Genomic DNA, 23,859 nt, shown 5'->3' with positions numbered 1-23,859 from the left:
TACAGAGTAAAGCTCCCTCTACACTGTCCCATCAAACACTCCCAGGGCAGGTACAGCACAGGTTAGATAAGAATAAAGCTACAGCTGTAAATCCGGGCTGGGTTTGACCCCAGGCCCTAGAGGTCATAGGTCAGTGTCTAACCCCTAAGTCCTTCAATCATGATCCCTTTTGAAAGGAATGTATAATATTGGCACGGTTGCATCTTGAAGCCAATGAGATTAGAGTGTGGGGTGTAAACAAAGTCCACTGTGCCCTTCTGTATTCAGTCATCGTGTTCTGTGGGAGTCTGGCACGGGAGAATAAAATTCCTTCTCACAAACAATACGAGTTGCACGCTGCACAGCAAGAAAGGTTAATCTGTGCGATGCTGACAGGAGACATTGAGAAACAGCCAGATACCGAACGAAGCCCATTTTATTAATGCATCATACACGCTCCCAAAGACATGAGAATGGCAAGTTAAAAATCTCCCTTCAACACCAACCGAGCGTCCCATACTGGAGCAATTACTCGTCCGATTGCTGGGGTATTGAGGTACGTTAAAACCCGACATCACCGCCTCTCTAACAAGGAGCCGGATCCCACTGCAATGCATTTCCACAAATATGCTGTGGGGTTGGTAGCTGAGCTGCTGCCTCCTACGACAGCAACTCAAAGACACAGTGATGCAGCAAACACTAACAGGTCGTTTATTCAACCACTTGCATTTATACTGCCCCAAGGTTCTTCACAGGAGCGGAATCAGACAAAATTTGACACCGAGCCACATAAGGAGATATTAGAACAGGTGACCGAAAGCTTGGTCAAAGAGGTAGGTTTTAAGGAGCGTCTTAAAGGAGGAGAGAGAGGCGGAGAGGTGTAAGGAGGGAATTGCAGAGCTTAGGGCCTAGGCAGCTGAAGGCACGGCCGCCAATGGCGGAGCGATTAAAATCGGGAGTGCACAAGAGGCCAGAATTGGAGGAGCGCAGAGATCTCGGAGGGTTGTCGGGCTGGAGGAGGGTTACAGAGATAGGGAGGGGGCGAGGCCATGGAGGGATTTGAACACGATGAGAAATTTTAAAATCCAGGCATTGCCGGACTGGGAGCCAATGTAGGTCAGCGAGCGCAGGGGGTGATGGGAGAACGGGACTTGGTGTGAGTTAGGATACGGGGCAGCAGAGTTTTGCACATTTTATAATAGTGTTTTTTGTCTAACTTCACCTCTTTTCAGAGCAACGCACCACTTGTGGGTAAGGAAGCATTTGCTGCTGTCTCCACTCCCAGGTATTTGCCAAAAACCATTTTACAAACAATGCAAGACTGCATTCCACACTCTCCCCTCAAACTCTGTGAACACACTTGGCTTCTGCATAGTGTATAGGGGTTGCCAACCTCTGGTTGGTCGTATTCCTGGAGGTTTCATCACATGACATCCTGCCTCGAACCGCCCTACCCAGTCAAACAGTCTTTCTCTCCCCCCACCCCCCATCTTCAATATTTTTATAAAAAAACTTATAAAACACACAATTTTTTTCTAAAGCCCCTATGATTTTTCTCCTGTGTTTTGCTCACAGCGTTCTCCTGGAGATTAATCTTTAATCCCTGGAGGCTCCAGGACAATCCTGGAGGGTTGGCAACCTTAACAGTGTACAGAATAAATGAGCTCATCACACGGGGAATGGGGAAAGAGGAATCACCAGCATTAATCAATGTCCTCCCGCTAAGAGACACAGCTAGAGGATCCTCTGCAATACGTTGTCTGAATTACAGAGCAGTAATTGGCCTTATTAAAAAAGTAACAAGGAAATCTGGTGACATAAAAAGTGAGCTGAAGGCATGAGAATGGGTGGAGTTTGATTAAAGAGCACACAACTGTGTTTAGCTGCCAGGACACGAGAGTCACCATTGTGTGCTGCCCATCCTTGCCCCAAGAGATGCCTCGAACCGGCATCAGGCCTGGCAGTCAAGACACATTTTTTTAAAAATTCACTCTCAGGGCATCGCTGGCAAGAGCAGCATTTATTGCCCATCCCTGGTTGTCCTTGAGAAGGCAATGTTGGCCTTTATCACAAGGGGGTTGGAATACAAAGGGGTGGAAGTTATGTTACAGTTACATTAAGCTCTGGTCAGACCCTATCTGGAGCATCACGTTCAGTTCTGGACACCACATCTCAGGAAGGATATATTGGCCTTGGAGGGGGTGCAGCGCAGATTCACCAGAGTGATACCGGGGCTGAAAGGGTTAAACTATGAGGCCAGTTTGCATAGACTAGGCTTGTATTCCCTTGAGTATAAAAGATTAAGGGGTGATCTAATTGAGGTGTTTAAGATGATTAAAGGATTCGATAGGGTCGATAGAGAGAAACTATTTCCTCTGGTGGGGAGAGTCCAGAACAAGGGGGCATAACCTTAAAATTAGAGCTCGGCCGTTCAGGGGTGATGTCAGGAAGCACTTCTTCACACAATGGGGAGTGGAAATCTGGAACTCTCCCCCCCCCCAAAAAAGTTTTGAGGCTGGGGGTCAATTGAAAATTTCAAAACAGAGATTGATAGATTGTTGTTAAGGGTAGTAAGAGTTATAGAACGTAGGAGGATAAGTGGAGATTAGTCTTTAATCCCTGGAGGCTCCAGGACAATCCTGGAGGGTTGGCAACCTTAACAGCGTACAGAATAAATGAGCTCATCACAATCTAACTGAATGACAGAATAGACTCGAGGGGCTGAATGGCCTCCTCCTGTTCCTCCCACAGTGCTGTCCGGTGGAGGGTGCCAGGATTTTGACCCAGTGACGATGAAGGAACGGCCGATATATGTCCAGGCCAGGGATGGGGTGTGTGTGTGTGTGTGTGTGTGAGAGCGAGTGAGACTTGGAGGTGACGGCGTTCCCATGCGCCCGCTGCCCTTGTCCATCTGGGTGGTGGAGGTCGGAGGTTAACCGCTCACTGACCGGTGTCCGCCTCCAGCAGGACGCTGCCGCGGATGGCGCTTGGAGGCTGTTCAAAGGGCCGCCGTCCACCAGGGGGCAGCGTGCGCCCTAAGTTGAAAACAGACTCTCCCGCCAGCAATGGGATTCGATCTCCTCTATTTGCACGGAGGCCGACAGGAGAGATGCCTTGTAGTCAAGTTTAAAAGGAACAGAGAGCTCTCAGCCGGTGCAGCGGCCAACTTTCTTGATGGGAAAAAAATAGCACGGTCCAGAATTCTCTATTGCTCCGACAGGCCCTCCTCCGACGGAGTTGCCGGTTTTAGAATTGAAGGGACTAAGGTTTTTTTAAAAATTCATTCTCGGGATGTGGGCGTCGTTGGCAAGGCCGGCATTCATTGCCCATCCCCAGTTGCCCTGAGAAGGTGGCAGGGAGACAACAGAGTAGCTTGCTGGGCCAGTTCAGAAGGCATTTGAAGTATTGGCATGGGACAGGAGTCAGCTATCGGCCAGATCGGGTAAGGACGGCAGATTTCCTCTCCTTAAAAAGGACATCAGAGAAGCAGTTGGGTTTTTACAACAGTTTTTCCACAGTCACTTCGAGCAGCTTTTATTCCAGATTTATTGAGTTGTATTTTTTAAACTGAATTCAAATTCACAATCTCCTGCAGTGGGATTTGAACTCACGTTCACTGGATTATTAATCCAGGCCTCCGATTACTAGTCCAGTAATTTAACCACTACACCACCGCACACCCAAGGCGGAGCCCAGTGGCACGGACACAATGACATTCACAGCCACACATTGTGGAGGGGGAGGGAAAAAATCACAAGTGCCTCCGAAACAAATGATTTAAATACTCGACGCGTTGCTGCGCGAGGCTCAATCAAGGAGCCAATTCCGAGAGTGATTTCCACAATCGACTGGAACGGGGCCAAGTTCTCTCCCTTCCCTTCGGCTCTCAACTCAAGGCCCCGTCGCAGTCACTCCTCCCATTCTTCCGGCCGGCTCTCCCGCCTCCTTCGAGCTCTCGCCCGAGCCCGGCTTGCCGGGGTACGTCCGTTCGCCAAATATGGTGCTGCCGACCCTCACGTTGGTGGCCCCCACTTCGATCTGCCAGGAAAAGAAACGTTACAACGTCCTGCGTTCGACAGGCCAAGGCGCGGCTCGTCGAGAGACGGGTTCGGGACGACCCCGGCCGCCATTTTAAATGTGCCCACCCTCTTTACACGCCCCCCCCCCCCCCTCTCCCCCTGTACCAGGCACCAAGCTGTGGGCAAAAAGGGGCAGGAAGATGGTCTCCTCACAGACCGCTAATGGCGACAATTAAAAGGACCGCGCTGCTCCCTCCGACACCGGACCCTCCCCCCTCCCGCAACAGTCGTGAAGTTCACGCCCTCCTCTGGGGGGACAAGCCCACTTTTCCCAGCATCGCGTTATGTAATAAGTCGGCAGCGGGGGCACGATCCCCAGGGTCTCCTCCAAGAGCGGAGGGCTTGGCAATGTCTAGCCCACCGACCGAGGGTCCGACGAGAGACGGCAAGAGGGTGGCGCGATTCCCGTCTCTCATTTCCGTGCAGCTTTGACACAAGCTTTCCAAGTGATTGGTTTCGGGACCCAACCTTCCCTTACTTTTCACTCCGCTCATTATGGGGTGCGGCAGAGGAGTGGGTTATGGGGGTATTGGACCAGCAAACCAGAGGCCGCCAGTTCGAATCCTACCATCATAAGCCGTCGATAAACCTGGTTAACGTGCGGACTGCTGGATTATTGTTGAAAAAAAAAACCCAGACCGGTTCAGCGATGTCCTTCAGGGAAGCGAACTTACCCCGCTGGAGGCCTACACGTGACTCCAGTCTGCAGTCCCAGTTAACTCTGAAGTGGCCTACACTGAGTTTTTAAATAAAGCAATCACTACGGAGACTAGAGACGGGCGTTACCTGCAGCCTTGCCACGTCCCGACAAGTTTCTGCAGCTCCGACTCTGCAGTGGTGCCCGACACCAGCCTGCCAACGTCACGGAAGCCCATGCTGGAAAGTGGGGCCACTCCTCCAAGCTTACTGTCCTTCTCTCCAAACCCAAACAACAACTTGCATTTATACAGCGCCTTTAAAGTAGTAAGACGTCCCAAGTCGCTTCACAGGAGCGATTATCAGACAAAATTTGACACCGAGCCACATAAGGAGATATTAGGACAGGTGACCAAAAGCTTGGTCAAAGAGGTAGGTTTTAAGGAGGTCTTAAAAGGAGGAGAGAGAGGCGGAGAGGTTTAGGGGGGGAATTCCAGAGCTTCGGGCCGAGGCAGCTGAAGGCACGGCCGCCAATGGCGGAGCGATTAAAATCGGGGATGTGCAAGGGGCCAGAATTGGAGGAGCGCAGAGATCTCGGAGGGTTGTAGGGCTGGAGGAGGTCACAGAGATCGAGAGGGGCGAGGCCACGGAGGGATTTGAATACGAGAATGAGGATTTTAAATTTAAGACGTTCCTTCAAATAACGCTGCACTGCTCCCTCCCCTGAAAGGATCAGTGGTTCCTTTTCTCAGTGTTGTAAACGTGTGAAGTGATCGGTAGCTTTCAGTAAAGCCAAACAGTCCCGTTTGCGAAACTGTCTACTCAAACCACTTGGTGAGGGCGCAGCGTTTAGAGACAATCCTTACACCGAATTCAAACAGGTGAACCCTGCGGTGTGGGTATAAAGGGCAGACTCTCTTAACTCCCTCAGAGAGTCGGGAGGAGGTGACGGGCACTTGAGAGTGCTATAGGGAGCTCGTGGTCCAGTGATTTACAGTCCATCGGGCTGGCTTGGGTCAGGGTTTTAGGTACGCAGCAACAGAAACGTGTAGTAAATGGAGGCAGCTTCAGAGACGGGCACTGGAGATTCCAGACAGGGCAGGAGCGTTAATCTTGTTGGAACATAGGAACAGGAGGAGGCCATTCAGCCCCTCGAGCCTGTTCTGCCATTCAGTTAGATCATGGCTGATCTGTATCTTAACTCTATCTACCTGCATTGGTTCCTTATCCCTTAATACCCTCGCCTAACAAAAATCTATCAATCTCAGTTTTGAAATTTTCAATTGACCCCCGGCCTCAACAGCTTTTTGGGGGAGGGAGTTCCAGATTTCCACTCCCCTTTGTGTGAAGAAGTGCTTCCTGACATCACTCCTGAACGGCCTGGCTCTAATTTTAAGGTTCTGCCCCCTTGTTCTGGACTCCCCCCACCAGAGGAAATAGTTTCTCTCTATCGACCCTATCAAATCCTTTAATCATCTTAAACACTTGAATTAGATCACCCCTTAATCTTCTATACTCGAGGGAATACAAGCCTAGTCTATGCAACCTGCCCTCGTAATTTAACCCTTTTAGCCCCGGTATCATTCTGGTGAATCTGCGCTGCACCCCCTCCAAGGCCAATATATCCTTCCTGAGATGCGGTGCCCAGAACTGAACGCAGTCTCCAGATGGGGTCTAACCTCTGTCCAGCTGTAACAGAACTCCCACCCCTCTGTATTCCAGCCCTCTCGAGATAAAGGCCAACATCCCATTCGCCTCTTAAATTATTTTTTGTACCTGTCCACGAGTTTTTAGTGATTTCTGTACTTGGACCCCTAAATCTCTCAGCTCATCCGCAGTTCCGAGCTTCTCGCCATTTAGAGAATACTCGGCTCGATCTTTCTTAGGTCCAACGTGGACGACCTCACACTTCCCCACATTGAACTCCATCTGCCACAGTTCTGCCCTCTCACTTTAATCTATCGATGTCCCTTTGCAACTTTCTGCTCCCGTCTACACTATTTACGATGCCACCTAACTTAGTGTCATCAGCAAACTTTGATATCCGGCTCTCTATTTCTTCATCCAAATCATTGATAAATATAGTGAGAAGCTGAGGCCCCAGTACAGATCCCTGGGGGACACCACTAGTCACATGCTGCCAATTTGAGTCCATACCCATTATCCCTACTCTCTGCCTCATACCTCCTAACCAATTCCCTGTCCAAGCCAAAGGTTGCCTCCAAATCCATGCACTATCATTTTTGTTAACAGTCTCTTATGAGGCACTTTGTCGAATGCCTTCTGGAAATCCATATAAATAACATCCATAGATACCCCCTTACCACCATGTTAGTGACCTCCTCAAAAAATTCAATCGGTTCGTTAGACATGATGTACCCTTTACAAAGCTCACTCTGATCAGCTCATTTTTGTCCAAATGCTCAGTCGCACTGTCCCTAATAACAGGGTCTAGGAACTTTCCCATAACTGACATCAGACTACTAGGCCTAGTATTTCCTATTTTATCTCTCCCATCCTTCTTAAACAGTGGAGTGACAATTGGCAATTTTCCAATCCAAGGGGACAATTCCTGAATCGAGTGTTTTGGAAGATCATGACTAGAGAATCAACAATTTCCTCACCTACTTCTTTTAATAGCCTGGGGTGGAAACCATCAGGTCCTGGAGATTTGTCTATCTTTAATCTCATTAGTTTTCCCATCACCATGTTTTCACTGATATTGAATCTAGTTATTTCCTCTCCTTGATTTATTTTTCATTTCCCTTGTATCTCTGGTATTTTATCCTCATCCTCTACTGTGAAGACTGATAAAGTAACTGTTTGGTAAGTCTGCCATTCCCTGATTTCCAATTGCAGTATCACCTGTGTCTGTCATTAAAGGGCCCACATTACTCTTAACCACCCTCTTTCTCCTAATATATTTGTAAAAACCTTTCGTCTTGTCCTTGATATCCCTCGCAAGGCTGTTCTCGTATTCCCTTTTTGCAGCTCTTAACACTTTCTTTGTATCCCTTTGCTGTTCTTTATCTCTCCCAGTCCGCGGGATCTCTCCTGTAAACCCTTTCTTTTAGTTTTATACTATCTCTCACTTCCCTTGTTGACCAGGGTTGTTTAATTACACAAGTAGAGCTCTTGTCCTTTAGCGGTACGTGCAGTTCTTGTATTCTACCAAATACTTTTTTGAACACCTCCCACTGTTCAGCCATAGTTAGTCGTTCTGCCCAGTCTATTGTGGCCAATTTCTGCCTCATCCCTCCAAAGTCAGGCTTACCTAAATTTAAAACATTGGTTCGTGACTCACCCGTCTCCCTCTCAAACCTAATATCTAATTCCATCATATTATGCTCGCTGTTACCTCATTGTTTCCTTACCGTTAGATTATTGATCAATTCATCCTCATTACTCATTATTAAATCTGTTGGAATCAGGTGTCAGTGGGTAACACTCTCACATATGAGTCAGAAGGTAGTGGGTTCAAGTCCCTCTCCAGAAACTTGAACACATAACCTAGGCTGGCAATCCAGTGGGAGGGAGTGTTGCACTGTCGGAGGTGCAGTCTTTCGGATGAGATGTTAAACTGAGGCCCCGTCTGCCCTCTCAGGTGGATGTAAAAGATCCCATGGCACCATTCAAAGAAGAGCAGATGAGTTCTCCCCGGTGTCCTGGCCAATATTTATCCCTCAACCAACATCACTAAAACAGATGATCTGGTCATTATCACATTGCTCCCCCACCCCAGAGACTCGAGCCCATAATCTAGACCGACACTCCCAGTGCCAATACTGAAGGAGTGCTGCTCTGTCGGAGGTGCCATCCTTTAGGTGAGACGTTGGAACAGGCAGAAGGGGCCTGGATTTAAGTGGACATAAATGATCCCATGACGCTATTTGAAAGCAGGGACTTCTCGGCGCCCTGGCCAACATTTATTCACGAACATCACGGACTTAACATTTATCTTGTTGCTGTTTGTGGGACCTTCCTGTGCACAAATCGGCTGCTGCGTTTCCCTACAACAGTGACTACACTTCAAAAAGTACTTCATTGGCTGTAAAGCGCTTTGGGACGTCCTGAGGTTGTGAAAGGAAGTATAAAAATGCAAGTTGGTTTGTTCTTTTAATAGAAGTGGGGGGGGGGGGGGGGGGGGGGAAGAGGAAGGAAACACAATAAAGGAGGGGGTGGGGAGAATAACCTGGCCACTCCCACACCCGTCCCAGTTACTACTGCTGGAAGCCTGGAGAGGGGACACCTACCCCGCATCTCCTCCCTCCCACCCCCCCCTCCCACCAGCAGGGAATGCTGCCTGGCATGAGGAGAGGGTGCAAGGCAAGGCGACAGAGAAGCACTCAAAACTACTTTACAATCGACCCCTTCGATACATCCTGAGCTCTCTGCCAAACATATGTGTGTGTGTGTGTGTAACATATTAAAGGCAGAACGCAAAATACTTATTTGTGCAAGGAAACGAGAGATTAGAAACTCACCAGAGAGGAAATCCAGGGCAATTAGGGAGACTTACCGCATGTTCGTAGTCTGTGGACATCCCCATGCTTAGTTCCACCGTTTCCAGGGGCAGCTTTAACTTATCACACACTTCTTTACGGTGCACGACAAGCACCTAAACTTGCAAAGAAACAAGAGGTGGGTTTAGCGCTCACTATGGTTACAAGTGAGCTCTCCTCGAGGCAGATATGCAGGAGACCCTCTCCGTAACGCAGGATGAGATTAGGGAAGCCACGTGCCAATCGGGGGGAATCAGCACTGATTTGCAGAGGGGGCAGGACGTACCTGAGTACTGTAGCTGAATATTTTGAGGAAGTCAGACTGTATAGATAATGGGCAGGTATGAAACGATAGGAAGGAATTTGATAAAGCGCCATATAGGAAACTTCTGAAAATGATGGCACATGACATTGACGGGAACGGTAGACAAATAGTGACATAGGAGGCCGTTCAGCCCCTCCAGTCTGTTACATAGGAACAGGAGGAGGCCATTCAGCCACTCGAGCCTGTTACATAGGAACAGGAGGAGGCCATTCAGCCACTCGAGCCTGTTACATAGGAACAGGAGGAGGCCATTCAGCCCCTCGAGCCCGTTACATAGGAACAGGTGGAGGCCGTTCAGCCCCTTGAGCCTGCTCCGTCATTCAATTGGATCACAGCTGATCTGTATCTCAACTCCATTTACCCACCTTGGTTCCAAATCCCTTGATACCCTTACCTAACAAAAATCTACCCTAAATGGGGTAGATTGATGGCTTGGGGATAAAAAGCATTCATTTAGGGCAATGTTGTCCAACAGAAATTGCTCACCAGCCACAAGTGTGGCTATGGGAACACCGTTATAGTCACATGCACTCATTTTAGTAGAAAACACTACCTACACTCACAATACAGGTAAATGAATTTCACAGGTGTATATTTACTTAATGAACATCTACCACTCTTGCACACTCTGCTTTTGGTCTTACCGTTTTACCACCAAACGCACAAAAAGGTTAAAGAACACAAGAAATAGGAGGAGTAGGCCATTCGGGCCCTCGAGCCTGCTCCATCATTCAATAAGATCATGGCTGATCTTCGACCTCAACTCCACTTTCCCGCCCGATCCCCATATCCCTTGATTCCCCTAGAGTCCAAAAATCTATCGATCTCAGCCTTGAATGTACTCAACGACTGAGCATCCACAGCCCTCTGGTGTAGAGAATTCCAAAGATTCACAACCCTCTGAGTGAAGAAACTCCCCCTCATCTCAGTCTTAAATGGCCGACCCCTTATCTTGAGTTAAGACTGTAAGAGATAGGAGCAGGAGAAGGCCATTCGGCCCCTCGAGCCTGCTCCGCCATTTAATGAGATCATGGCTGATCTGATTTTTTACCTCAACTCCACTTTCCCGCCCTTTCCCCATATCCTTTGACTCCCTTGCTGATCAAAAATTTGTCTGAAGTCAAAATCCTTAAGCATAATCCGTTGCGAGTATTAAGATTCCATTCCTGACCGCCTATTACTTATTTGTTATTTACTAATACAATTCGCCACATCTGGATGCCCCCCCCCATTAGCAACACGTGGCCAGTGGCTAACGAACTGAGCGACACCGAATTGGGTGCTTGATGGGTTGGATTGGCGAGATGTGCGTGCCCCAAAAGAGCCGCGCTTAAAGAAGGGGCAGCAGCCGCCTTTGAGACCTGGCGTGAGCGGAGGGCGAGCCTCTGAGCGGCGTTGGCACAAGTTGCCACCGCTCCTTCACCTGCTGCACCAGAGCAGCGGGGCAAGCCGGAATTTAAGCAGCGATGCCAGGGAAAACAAAAAGAGCCAACACTGGGAGTCTCTTGGCCAACCAATACTGAGGAGGAACTGACACTTCGGGAGGGCCGCAGCAAGGGGTTGAAGATCGGCTTATGTAATGCCCCCCAGATCTCCGTTTTCATCCTTAGCCCAATCCCTGCATGTGACAAACCATTCAGGAGCTGTGGTGGAGTAGTGGTTATGTTACCGGACTAGTAACCCAGGGAACGAGAGTTCAAATCCCACCACAGCAGTTTGAGAATCTAAATTCAGTTAAAACAAAAAGCTGGTATCAGTAAATGAGACCCACAAAGCTGACGGGATTGTTATTAAAAACCCACTGGTCCCTTTAGGGAAGGAAACCTGCCGTCCTTACCCGGTCTGGTCTATGGATGATTCCAGTCCCACAGCTACGTGGCTGACTCTGAACTGCCCTCTGAAGCGGCCTAGCAAGACACTCAGTTGTATCAAAACCACTACCAGCAGTTTAAGGCGGCCCACCACCACCACCTTCTCAGGGCAACTAGAGGTGGGCAATAAATGCCAGCCTCACTAGCGACACCTACATCTCCAGAATGAATAATAATTTATAAAATTTACCCACTGCGCGGTACTACACAGATTGAACACTCATCACAGGCACCGATCTTCTCTCAGATTTATCCCTTCCTTCTCAACCTGTTCATTCACCCACGGAAACCTTTAGAGCCGTGGCTCACTTGGTCGCACTCTCGCCTCTGAGTCATGAGGTCGTGAGTTCAAGTCCCCGCTTCAGAGACTTGAACACGTAATCCAGGCCAACACTCCCGGTGCCAGTACCGAGGGAGCGCTGCATTAGCGGAGGTGCCGTCTTTCGGATGAGATGCTACGCCAAGGCCCCGCCTGGCCTCTCAGGTGGACGCAAAAGATCCCATGGCACTATTCGAAGAAGAGCGGGGAGTTCTCCCCGGTGTCCCGGCCAATATTTATCCCTCAACCAACACAATTAAAAAACGTGATTATCTCAATGCTGTTTGCGGGATCTTGCTGTGCGCAAATTGACTTCCACATTTTCTACATTACAACAGTGACTACACTTAAAAAAAAAAGTACTTCATCGGCTGTAAAGCACTTTGGGACATCCTGAGGAGGTGAAAGGCACTATATAAATGCAAGTTCTTTCGTTCTTTACCTGGAAGTCCGGGTTGGGTCCCTGACTGAGGTCGTAGCCGTATCTCCCGATGGTCATCAACCCGACAAACTCCAGGCTGGGGCAGCTGGTGAGGACATGCCTGACTGTATCCACCGTCTCCTCTGCAGAGAGCCCGTGCTTGCCTGAGGAAGCAGAAGGAAAATAACGGTTAGACTGGGGGACCACCCGTTCGCCTCTCCCAACAACAGATGAATGATGGGAGGAGCCAGCTTCCGATCCCCGTCCCTCAGACTGCCGCCATCCCCGGTGCATTGGCGGCACAGCAAGATCCCACCGCACCACCCGGGACACAGAGACCGACTGATGGCAGCTGGATTGACATCCAACAGGGCAGGTCGGAGATGGGGAGACAGCGGAGTGGGGTTAGCAGGGATGAAGGTCCTTTAACCAAGGATGACCCTGTCTCCTCCGTTCAAATGAAGATTGGTGCCCCGTTTTCCAGCGGCATGGCCAATTCGTGTAACTGCTCGAAGATGGGAAGGTCAGGCAGTTAAACGACGTGAAGACCAGAGTCAGACTTTAAACTTGGGTTGCTGCCCGCATCCTAACCCGTTCAACCATCACCCACTGCGCTCGCTGACCCACATTGGCTCCCGGTCTGGCAACGCCTCGAGTTTCAAATTCCCATCCTCGTGGTCAAATCCCTCCGTGGCCTCGTCCCCTCCCTGCTGCAAGATTCTACGATTCTAACAAATGCCAACATTTACAGAGCATCAACAGGCAACGCTCCAGAGTGGGAATAGCAGAATTCCCACTCCCCCGGGCCGCTGTGCGTGAACTCGCCAAGCAGAACCCGGTGGACTCATGGACAGAGAGTACAGTGGTGTTGCACCAGCCTGCATACAGGCCTCAAAAGCTGTGCCCATCGGCAAAAAAAAAATCACGATTGGCACAAGCAACTGCTATTTGTTAACTCTTGATTATATCTCACTAATTACAACGCGATCAAAAGCTGGCTCCATCCACTAGAAAAGTTTCCAACCAGCAATCATTAAATTACTGAATTTCCCCCCTCCAAAACCTAGCATCTGGGATCAATTAGAAAAAAAACAATCAAATCGCTCAAATTTCTTCCATGTTTCCGGTCGTCATTTACTTTCTTCGCTCAGGTTAGCCGGAATATGTTTACAAAGAACGAACAAACTCGCATTTCTATAGCACCTTTCACGACCTCAGGACGTCCCAAAGCGCTTTACAGCCAATGAGGTACTTTTGAAGTGCAGTCACTGTTGTAATGTAGGAAACGGGGCAACCAATTTGCGCACAGCAAGATCCCACAAACAGTGATGTGGTAATGACCAGGATAATTTGTTTTAGTGATGTTGGTTGGCCAGGACACCGGGGAGAACTCCCCTGCTCTTCTTCCAATAGTGCAGAGGGATCTTTTACGCCCATCTGAGAGGGCAGACGGGGCCTCGGTTTACCGAAAGACGGCATCTCCGACAGTGCAGCTCTCCCTCAGTACTGGCAGTGGACCTAGATTTTGTGCTCAAGTCTCTGGAGTGGGGTTCGAACTCACGACCTTCTGACTCAGAGATGAGAGAGTTACGCACTGCGCCACAGCTGACAACATATAAATGGCCTGTCTCTGTGCTGTAAAATCCTATGTAATTCTACGTAACAATTCAGAAAGAAAAAAATACTGTAATATCAGCAGAGGGGCTAACCCAGAAGTGACATCGTCTGAGGCCCCACAAACCGCAAGTCGCTACACGGTCTCACTATCCATTCCCCCAACCCCCCAAAAAATATTGTAACTTACTCATTAAATTGGTGGTTTAATGTTAAGAAACAGCTGCAAGGCAATCATTACTTTTTTGGCCTGTGGACACAGTGTTTGACGGTGTGGTGCAATGATGCGTGCTGTCCCTGTCCTGGTACCTGGCACTGGTGCCAGCCGTGGCTCAGTGGGCAGCACTCTCGCCCTCCGAGTCAGAAGGTCGTGAGTTCGAGCCCCACTCCAGAGACTTGAGCACAGAAGCCAGGCCGACAATTCAGTGCCAGTACTTGAGGGAGTGCTGCACTGTCGGAGGTGCCGTCTTTCGGGTGAGACGTTAAACCGAGGCTCCATCTGCCCTCTCAGGTGGACGGGAAAGATCCCACAGCATTATTTCGACCAAGAGCCGATACTGATCCATCACTAAAAAATCTGGTCATTATTTTATTGCTTTTTGTGGGAGCTTGCTGTGCGCAAATTGGCTGCCGGGTTTCCTACATTACAACAGTGACAGCGCTTCAAAAAGTACTTCATTGGCTGTAAAGCGCTCTGGGAGGTCGTGAAAGGCGCTATATAAATGCAAGTTCTTCCTTTTATTTACTCCTGCACAGATGCATCATGGGAGTTGCAGTTTTCGCAGCGCTTCTGCGGAACTACAATACCCAGACTGCACTGCAATTACCCAACGTCACTTGACAAGCAAGCAGCACGGTGACAAAACCGTACGGCCCAGTGATGGGGCTTGGATAGCGAAGGTAATGGGGAAAACACACACCTCTCCATTAGGGAGACGTAGCCCCCGGACAATGGCCGCTCGACGGGCACCTGTACTTACTGTCCTCGGCACTGGTGTTGACTTGGATCATGACCTTCAGCCTATGCAGAGCTTGCTTCTTGTGCCAGGAAAGGTTGACCTTGTCGGCCAGTTTGATGGAGTCGATGGTCTCGATCATGAACAGGTTGGGGGCGCCTGTCGAAGCAAAATTGTAAGGAGAGAAAGGTCAGAGGTCAATAGAGGGAGGCAGGCACCTGGGACGAGGTTACTCATTGCCAGTGTGCGCCTCGGGACGGAACCTGCACAGTCCTTTCACCAACGGAATAAAAACTGCACACTATCCTATTTGTGGGGCCTGTTTGTGTCGCAGCTTTGTGTTACGTTACAAATCTGACACGGAGTTAGGAATTTGGCACTGTAACTGAGTTCTTTATCGTATGGGGTGTCAGCCATGGCCGAGTGGGCAGCACTCTCGCCTCCGAGTCCAAAGGTTGTGGGTTCAAGTTCCACGCCAGAGACTTGAGCACATAATCCAGGCTGACACTCCCAGCCTCAGTACTGAGGGAGTGCTGCACTGTCGGAGGTGCCATCGTTCGGATGAGACCTTAAACCGAGGCCCCGTATGCCCTCTCGGGTGGATGTAAAAGATCCCACGGCCACTATTTTGAAGAAGAGCAGGGGAGTTCTCCCCGGTGTCCTGGGCCAATATTTATCCCTCAACCAACATCACTAAGAAACAGATGATCTGGTCATCATCTCTTTACTGTTTGTGGGATCTTGCTGTGCGCAAGTTGGCTGCTGCTTTTCCCACATTACAACAGTGACTACACTTCAAAAAGTACTTCAATGGCTGTAAAGCGCTTTGGGGCGTCCTGAGGTCGTGAAAGGCGCTATATAAATGCAAGTCTTGTTTTTCTTTTGCCTGCCCTCTCAGCCCCAGGATGCGTGGAGTTCTGGTAAGAACACGTTGGAGGGGGGCGGGGGGAAAGCTGAACTCAAATTACCTCTCCTTCTATACTCCACTCCCAGGAAAACAATCTGAGCAAACACCACACAACTGTGACAAGAGATCAGTGGGCATGTTTTACACAGGTTGCTTTGACAGAGGAGTGTGTCTCGGCCCTGGAGGGAGAGAAAGAGGAAGGGGGAAAAGGTGAGTTCATCTGACGGTTCGCGTGAGCAGCTCAGGTACCATGGCCCAAACAGGGTGACCCCACTCGGAACGGTTTCAGTGCAGTTTGTTCTCCGACCCCGGCACCGTAGCCCAGTGGTGCCCTGCCAGGCACTCTCCGCAAGTACACAGCTGCTCCAAACACAGAGCACAGTCTCCCTTACAAACAGCTCGGAGACTGGTACTGTGAATAGGACACGGCATCAAGTCTGGCTATCGCTGGGACTGCCAATCGCCAGTTCCTTACTCTGGCACTCGCGACTGATTTATTTTTGGCAACAATGTCACGGAGACCATTTCCCATCACCAAGACTGCCTACTTCCACCTCTGTACGTCGCTGGTCCCCACACCTGCCTCAGCTCATCTGCTGTTGAAACCCTCATCCGTGCTTTTGTTACCTCCAGACTTGGCTATTCCAATGCTCTCCTGCCCAGCCTCTCACCCTCTGTAAACTTGAGCTCATCCACAACTCTGCTGCCCCGTCTCCTAACTCGCACCAAGTCCCGTTCTCCCATCACCCCCTGCACTCGCTGACCTACATTGGCTCCCGGTCCGGGAACGCCTCGATTTTAGAATTCTCATCCTCGTGTTCAAATACCTCCATGGCCTCGCCCCCTCCCTATCTCTGTAACCTCCTACAACCCTACAACCCTCCGAGATCTCTGCTCTCCTCCTATTTTGGCCTTTTGCACATTCCCCACTTCCTCTGCACCACCATTGGCGGCCGTGCCTACTCAGCTGCTTAGGCCCTAAGCTCTGGAATTCCCTCCCTAAACCTCTCCGTCTCTCTCCCTCTCTCTCCTATTTTAAACCTACCTCTTTGACCTCATCTGTCCTAATATCTCCTTATGTGGCTCAGTGTCAAATTTTGTCTGATTACGCTCCTGTGAAGCGCCTTGGGACATTTTATTACATTGAAGGCACAGTATAAATGCAAGCTGTTGTTATATATCTTGCCTGTGCATTGATTGACTGACTTGCACTGGGACATTAGATGGACTCGTTTGACAATGATAACTTGGTGGGGGGAGGGGAGGGCGTGAAGCGAGCGAGATGGCGCAGGACACATTACCAATCAGCTTGTTGACGTTGTTTTTTTGCAGGTGTCCGATGAAGTGCCACTTGATGTCGGGGCATGCGGAGAGAATCTGTAACGGGGAGAGAGAGAGAGAGATTCAGAATCAAACACGTCGAGACCGTTGACTGCATCAGTCAGAAACACCACTAGGGCCATTGGCTTAGGGCAAGCCAAAGGGTCAAATTCTTGTAAAACGTCTCAGGATGTATCTGGGATCGCAGTCTGCTATTCCAATTAATTTTCTGTCATCATGCCAAGCCTGGGGCTTTGTACATAATTCACCATATAGAATATTTTATACACACACACGCATAGATACCTCCACTACCAAGAAGCACAAGGGCAACAGGCACGTGGGAGCACCATCACCTCCAAGCCACAGACATAGGAACAGGAGTAGGCCATTCAGCCCCTCGAGCCTGTTCCGCCATTCAATCAGATCATGGTTGATCTGTATCTTAACTCCATCTACCCACCTTGGTTCCGTAACCCTTAATACCCTTACCTAAAAAAAAATCTGAAAATTTCCAAACGGAGATTGATAAATGCCTCAACAGCTTTTTGGGGGAAAGGAGAGTTCCAGATTTCCATTCCGCTTTGTGTGAAGAAGTGCTTCCTGATGCCACCTCTGAACGGCCTAGATCACCATCCCGACTTGGAAGTATATCGGCCGTTCCTTCATCGTCGCTGGGTCAAAATCCTGGAACTCCCTTCCTAACAGCGCTGTGGGAGAACCTTCACCACACGGACTGCAGCGGTTCAAGAAGGCGGCTCACCACCACCTTCTCAAGGGCAATCAGGGATGGGCAACAAATGCCGGCCTCGCCAGCGACGCCCACATCCTGAGAATGAATTTTTTAAAAGCTTCAAATATTGGCAGCATTCAGATGCGTAGCATCAGCCTGGGTAAGTGGATACCTGGAACTCTTAATAAAGGCCAGGGTGGTTTCCCAGACCAGGTTCAACTGTCTTTGTGCATCGGAGAAGAATTTTCCAGATTTCTCCCCCCACTCCCAAATTGGTCTTGGTTTTTCGCCTCGCCCAGGGTGGAGGTCTGTATCGTGATGCGAAAGGGCATCGCTGACTATGTGGAACGGGTCAGATGGACAAGTAGGGGTCTGCCATTTTCTGTCCCTTCTCTCAGTGCCAGGTTGGATTAACCAGTTTGACTGAAATTCAAATATCGGCTTCCCACCTCCCCCCCTCCCCTCCGGTGGCTCCCAGGTGTGGTGGGGCCGAGCCGTACAGAACAGCAAGATCCCGAGTTTGATCTCTGCTTTGTGCTGTCTTAGCATCTGGACGGAGGGCAGGGATTCTACAACTGAAGGGGAGTGAGGGGTCAGTGAATCTGGTGCTAGGGAGGGGGAAACAGAAATTAGCCCCTTCCGATACACCCTGATGACAAGAGATCAGGTTCTTACAGGACAGAGTGGGAGGGGGGTTGGCTCGATCGAACCAAAAATGCTTTCTCTTAACACGGTATTGACCCAATGCCTGGACGGTGACCACCAACGCCCTTACTCTACCTGGCTGTCAGATGCTTTCTCCACCAGCTCTTGCACCTGAGTGAAAACAAACAGCGAGTTAGAACAGGGTTGCAGCTGCAACAACACTCCAAGACAATTCAGCCCGCTCGATCGGCAGCCCATCCACCACCTTACACATTCACTCCCTCCACCGCTGGTGCACTGTGGCTGCAGTGTGTACCATCTACAGGATACACTGCAGCAATGCACCAAGGCTTCCTCGACAGCACCTTGCAAACCTGCGACTTCCACCACCTAGAAGGTCCAGGGCAGCAGCTGAATGGGAACACCATCACCTCCTAAACCCGCGACCTCCACCATCTGGAAGGTCAAGGGCAGCGGGTGCATGGGAACACCACCACCTTCCAGTTCCCCTCCGAATCACACACACCATCCCGACTTGGACACATATCGGCCGTTCCTTCATCGTCGCTGGGTCAAAATCCTGGAACGCCCTGCACTGTGGGAGAACCTTCACCACACGGACTGCAGCGGTTCAAGGCGGCGGCTCACCACCACCTTCTCAAGGGGCAACTAGGGGTGGGCAATAAATGCCGGCCTTGCCAGACATTGAGGCTGCTACACTGTGTAACTGAACTGAACTGACTGCCTTATCACTGGCAAATCTTCTATTTCTGGAGGGGCTCGAGGGGAGCAGAACTGTGCAGAGGTCCATCCCCTCCGAGTGCTGCTCAGCCCCTTTTGGCTTTTGAAAGAAAGAACTTGCATTTTTACAGCGCCTTTCACCACCTCCGGACGTCCCAAAGCAATTCACAGCCAAAGAAGTACTTTTGAAGTGTAGTCACTGTTGTGATGTAGGAAACACGGCAGCCAATTAGTGCACAGCAAGATCCCACAAACAGCAACGAGATAATGACCAGATCGTATGTTTTTTTTTGAAAAAGTGATGTTGGTTAAGGGATAAATATTGGCCCAGGACACTGGGGAGAACTCGCCTGCTCTTCTTCCAATAGTGCCGTGGGATCTTTTACATCCACCTGAGGGGGCAGACGGGGCCTCAATTTAACATCTCATCTGATAGTCGGCACCTCCGACAGCGCAGCGCTCCCTCAGTACTGCACTGGAGCTTATGCCATGACTTCTGCTGTGAAGGTGGAGCGCAATCAAATACCTCAGCTCATTTTAGCTGCTTCTGGTGAGGGGGATGTCCACAGGTCCTTTCTGACTGGGGGGGTGAGAAGAAACCAGAATCAAATGGCTGGCACTATTTGATACCGTCCATTGCTTGCCTGCCTTTCCACACACAGACCACACAAAAAATACACGAGGCTCACGGGCAGAGTACCTACATAGTTTTCCCCAAAGTGCCGCTGGCCATGGCGGTAGGCTTCTATCAAGAGAGCCGGTGGTTTGGTCTTTCCGACGGCCACCAGGCGTGGGTCGATGGTGGGCAGGGCCTGCGAAACAAAGACAAGAGAGAGGGAAGCATCAGGTGCCACATCCAAATACCGTCCCGCCTACAAAGGACAGCTTCTCACACACATGGGAACAGGTGGAGGCCGTTCAGTGTTCCACCACTCAATTAGATCATGGCTGATCTGTATCTTCATCTACCCACCCTGGTTCCTTAACCCTTAATGCCCTTGCCGAACAAAAAACAACTTTGAAATGTTCAATTGACCCCCAGTCTCAACAACCTTTTGGGGGAGAGAGTTCCAGATTTCCACTCCCCTTTGTGTGAAGAAGTGCTTCCTGACATCGCCCCTGAACGGCCGAGCTCTAATTTTATGGTTATGACCCCTTGTTCTGGACTCTCCCACCAGAGGAAATATTTTCTCTCCACCTATAGTATCAAATCCTTTAATCATCTTAAACACCTCAATTAGATCACCCCTTAACCTTCTATAGGTGAAGGAGATCACAGGCCTGGAACAAACGGGGGGGGGAGAATGCTGAAAAGAAGGGTTTTTAAGAGGCTGTTGAAGGCAGGGAGGCGAGGTGGCTTGAGGTACAATTCACACTGAAAGAGCAACGATCAGCCTCTGATGGTGGAGTGGGTATCGAGGGGCAACCAGCAGGGTGAGAGGGGGGTAAGGAGCGGCGACCAGCAGGGTGAGGGGGGGGCAAGGAGCGGCGACCAGCAGGGTGAGGGGGGGCAAGGAGCGGCGACCAGCAAGGTGAGGGGGGGCAAGGAGCGGCGACCAGCAGGGTGAGGGGGGGCAAGGAGCGGCGACCAGCAGGGTGAGGGGGGGCAAGGAGCGGCGACCAGCAGGGTGAGGGGGGGGCAAAGAGCGGCGACCAGCAGGGTGAGGGGGGGCGAGGAGCGGCGACCAGCAGGGTGAGGGGGGGCGAGGAGCGGCGACCAGCAGGGTGAGGGGGGGCGAGGAGCGGCGACCAGCAGGGTGAGGGGGGGCGAGGAGCGGCGACCAGCAGGGTGAGGGGGGGCGAGGAGCGGCGACCAGCAGGGTGAGGGGGGGCGAGGAGCGGCGACCAGCAGGGTGAGGGGGGGGCAAAGAGCGGCGACCAGCAGGGTGAGGGGGGGGGGCAAGGAGCGGCGACCAGCAGGGTGAGGGGGGGGGCAAAGAGCGGCGACCAGTAGAGTGAGGGGGGGGCAAAGAGCGGCGACCAGCAGGGTGAGGGGGGGGCAAAGAGCGGCGACCAGCAGGGTGAGGGGGGGGCAAGGAGCGGCGACCAGCAGGGTGAGGGGGGGGCAAGGAGCGGCGACCAGCAGGGTGAGGGGGGGCAAGGAGCGGCGACCAGCAGGGTGAGGGGGGGGCAAGGAGCGGCGACCAGCAGGGTGAGGGGGGGGGCAAGGAGCGGCGACCAGCAGGGTGAGGGGGGGGCAAGGAGCGGCGACCAGCAGGGTGAGGAGGGGGCAAGGAGCGGCGACCAGCAGGGTGAGGGGGGGGCAAGGAGCGGCGACCAGCAGGGTGAGGGGGGGGCAAGGAGCGGCGACCAGCAGAGTGAGGGGGGGGCAAGGAGCGGCGACCAGCAGGGTGAGGGGGGGGGCAAGGAGCGGCGACCAGCAGGGTGAGGGGGGGGCGAGGAGCGGCGACCAGCAGGGTGAGGGGGGGCGAGGAGCGGCGACCAGCAGGGTGAGGGGGGGCGAGGAGCGGCGACCAGCAGGGTGAGGGGGGGCGAGGAGCGGCGACCAGCAGGGTGAGGGGGGGCGAGGAGCGGCGACCAGCAGGGTGAGGGGGGGGCAAGGGGCGGCGACCAGCAGGGTGAGGGGGGGGCAAAGAGCGGCGACCAGCAGGGTGAGGGGGGGGCAAAGAGCGGCGACCAGCAGGGTGAGGGGGGGGCGAAGAGCGGCGACCAGCAGGGTGAGGGGGGGGCAAAGAGCGGCGACCAGCAGGGTGAGGGGGGGGCAAAGAGCGGCGACCAGCAGGGTGAGGGGGGGGCAAAGAGCGGCGACCAGCAGGGTGAGGGGGGGGCAAAGAGCGGCGACCAGCAGGGTGAGGGGGGGGGCAAAGAGCGGCGACCAGCAGGGTGAGGGGGGGGCGAGTAGCGGCGACCAGCAGGGTGAGGGGGGGGCAAGGGGCGGCGACCAGCAGGGTGAGGGGGGGGCAAAGAGCGGCGACCAGCAGGGTGAGGGGGGGGCAAAGAGCGGCGACCAGCAGGGTGAGGGGGGGGCGAAGAGCGGCGACCAGCAGGGTGAGGTGGGGGCGAAGAGCGGCGACCAGCAGGGTGAGGGGGGGGCGAAGAGCGGCGACCAGCAGGGTGAGGGGGGGGCAAAGAGCGGCGACCAGCAGGGTGAGGGGGGGGCAAAGAGCGGCGACCAGCAGGGTGAGGGGGGGGGGCAAGGAGCGGCGACCAGCAGGGTGAGGGGGGGGCAAGGAGCGGCGACCAGCAGGGTGAGGGGGGGGGCAAAGAGCGGCGACCAGCAGGGTGAGGGGGGGGGGGCAAGGAGCGGCGACCAGCAGGGTGAGGGGGGGGCAAGGAGCGGCGACCAGCAGGGTGAGGGGGGGGCAAGGAGCGGCGACCAGCAGGGTGAGGGGGGGGGCAAGGAGCGGCGACCAGCAGGGTGAGGGGGGGGGCAAGGAGCGGCGACCAGCAGGGTGAGGGGGGGGGCAAGGAGCGGCGACCAGCAGGGTGAGGGGGGGGCGACCAGCAGGGTGAGGGGGGGCGACCAGCAGGGTGAGGGGGGGCGACCAGCAGGGTGAGGGGGGGCGACCAGCAGGGTGAGGGGGGGCGACCAGCAGGGTGAGGGGGGGGAAGGAGCGGCGACCAGCAGGGTGAGGAGCGGCGACCAGCAGGGTGAGGGGGGGCAAGGAGCGGCGACCAGCAGGGTGAGGGGGGGCAAGGAGCGGCGACCAGCAGGGTGAGGGGGGGCAAGGAGCCGGGTGAGAGGGGGGGAAAATAGGGTCCCTACTCCCCGCCCCGCCCCCCGGCCTGTCGCCGCTCTCTCTTGCCCTCTGCCCCCGGCCTCACCGCCTCTCTCCGCCCGGCCGCGCTCCTGATTTTCTCGGTGACGCTCCGCAGCCTGAGGCCCACCTCCGCCGCCATCCTCATCGCCCGGGCCCCGCCGACCAATCGCCGCCGCCGGCCGCCCCAGCGGCCAATCAAAACTCGGGCGAGCCCCGTCAACCAATCGGAGCCATGGAGGCGCTAACCAATCACAGCTCGCCGTGCTCCGAGAGCCAATCGCGGTCCGAGTGAGGGCAGCCAATGCTGATGAAGCGCAGTGCGGCTACGCCAATCAGCGTCCCCGGAGGGGGCGGTAACCCCCTCGGTGATTGACAGCTGTCACTGGCTCATCAGCAGATGGTCACACTGGAGGAGGAGTTTCTCCCAATCACAGGCGCACTGGACAGAAACCACTGCAGAATAAATGGTGCATAAAACCCCATTGAACCAGTGCAGCCAGCAGACAGAGGGATTGGACCCAGAGGTGAAAGGCCAGTGTCCTGTCTCTATACTTGCCCCATTATCACCTCCTTGCACCTATAGAACAAATATCCAATTGCTTAAAAGAGAAATGAGAGGTCACCTATTCTTTTATGGATAACTTTTCTATGTGCAGTTCTTTTCTTTCTTGCAATCTTTTCCAACTGCAGGAGCTTGCTTCCCTCTCTGTGAAGTTTCCAATCAACTCAACTAGTGGTGGATGGCACCCCATCCACCACCCTAAACATTCACTCCCTTCAGCACCGGCGCACAGAGGCTGCAGTGTGTACCATCCACAGGATGCACTGCAGCAACTCGCCAAGGCTTCTTCGACAGCACCTCCCAAACCCGCGACCTCTACCACCTAGAAGGACAAGAGCAGCAGGCGCATGGGAACAACACCACCTGCACGTTCCCCTCCAAGTCACACACCATCCCGACTTGGAAATATATCGGCCGTTCCTTCATCGTCGCTGGGTCAAAATCCTGGAACTCCCTTCCTAACAGCACTGTGGGAGAACCTTCACCACACGGACTGCAGCGGTTCAAGAAGGCGGCTCACCACCACC

General features: G+C 52.7%; 1 protein-coding gene across 1 annotated transcript; it reads right to left on the bottom strand.

Moving 5' to 3' along the window:
* Nucleotides 1–397: 397 nt before the first annotated feature.
* On the bottom strand, nt 398–22,942 carry plpbp (pyridoxal phosphate binding protein). Its single transcript, XM_068000988.1, has 8 exons — nt 22,835–22,942; nt 19,753–19,860; nt 18,443–18,478; nt 16,911–16,986; nt 14,727–14,861; nt 12,154–12,296; nt 9,214–9,312; nt 398–4,017 (listed from the first exon to the last, which is right to left on the bottom strand). Exons 1-8 carry the CDS (start codon nt 22,913–22,915, stop codon nt 3,871–3,873), a joined length of 825 nt encoding a protein of 274 aa, XP_067857089.1. The 5' UTR covers nt 22,916–22,942; the 3' UTR covers nt 398–3,870.
* Nucleotides 22,943–23,859: the final 917 nt, after the last annotated feature.

The sequence above is a fragment of the Heptranchias perlo genome, chromosome 20 (assembly GCF_035084215.1).
Source record: "Heptranchias perlo isolate sHepPer1 chromosome 20, sHepPer1.hap1, whole genome shotgun sequence".
Classification (NCBI taxonomy): Eukaryota; Metazoa; Chordata; class Chondrichthyes; order Hexanchiformes; family Hexanchidae; genus Heptranchias; species Heptranchias perlo.
This window is presented reverse-complemented; position numbering and strand designations above follow the sequence as displayed.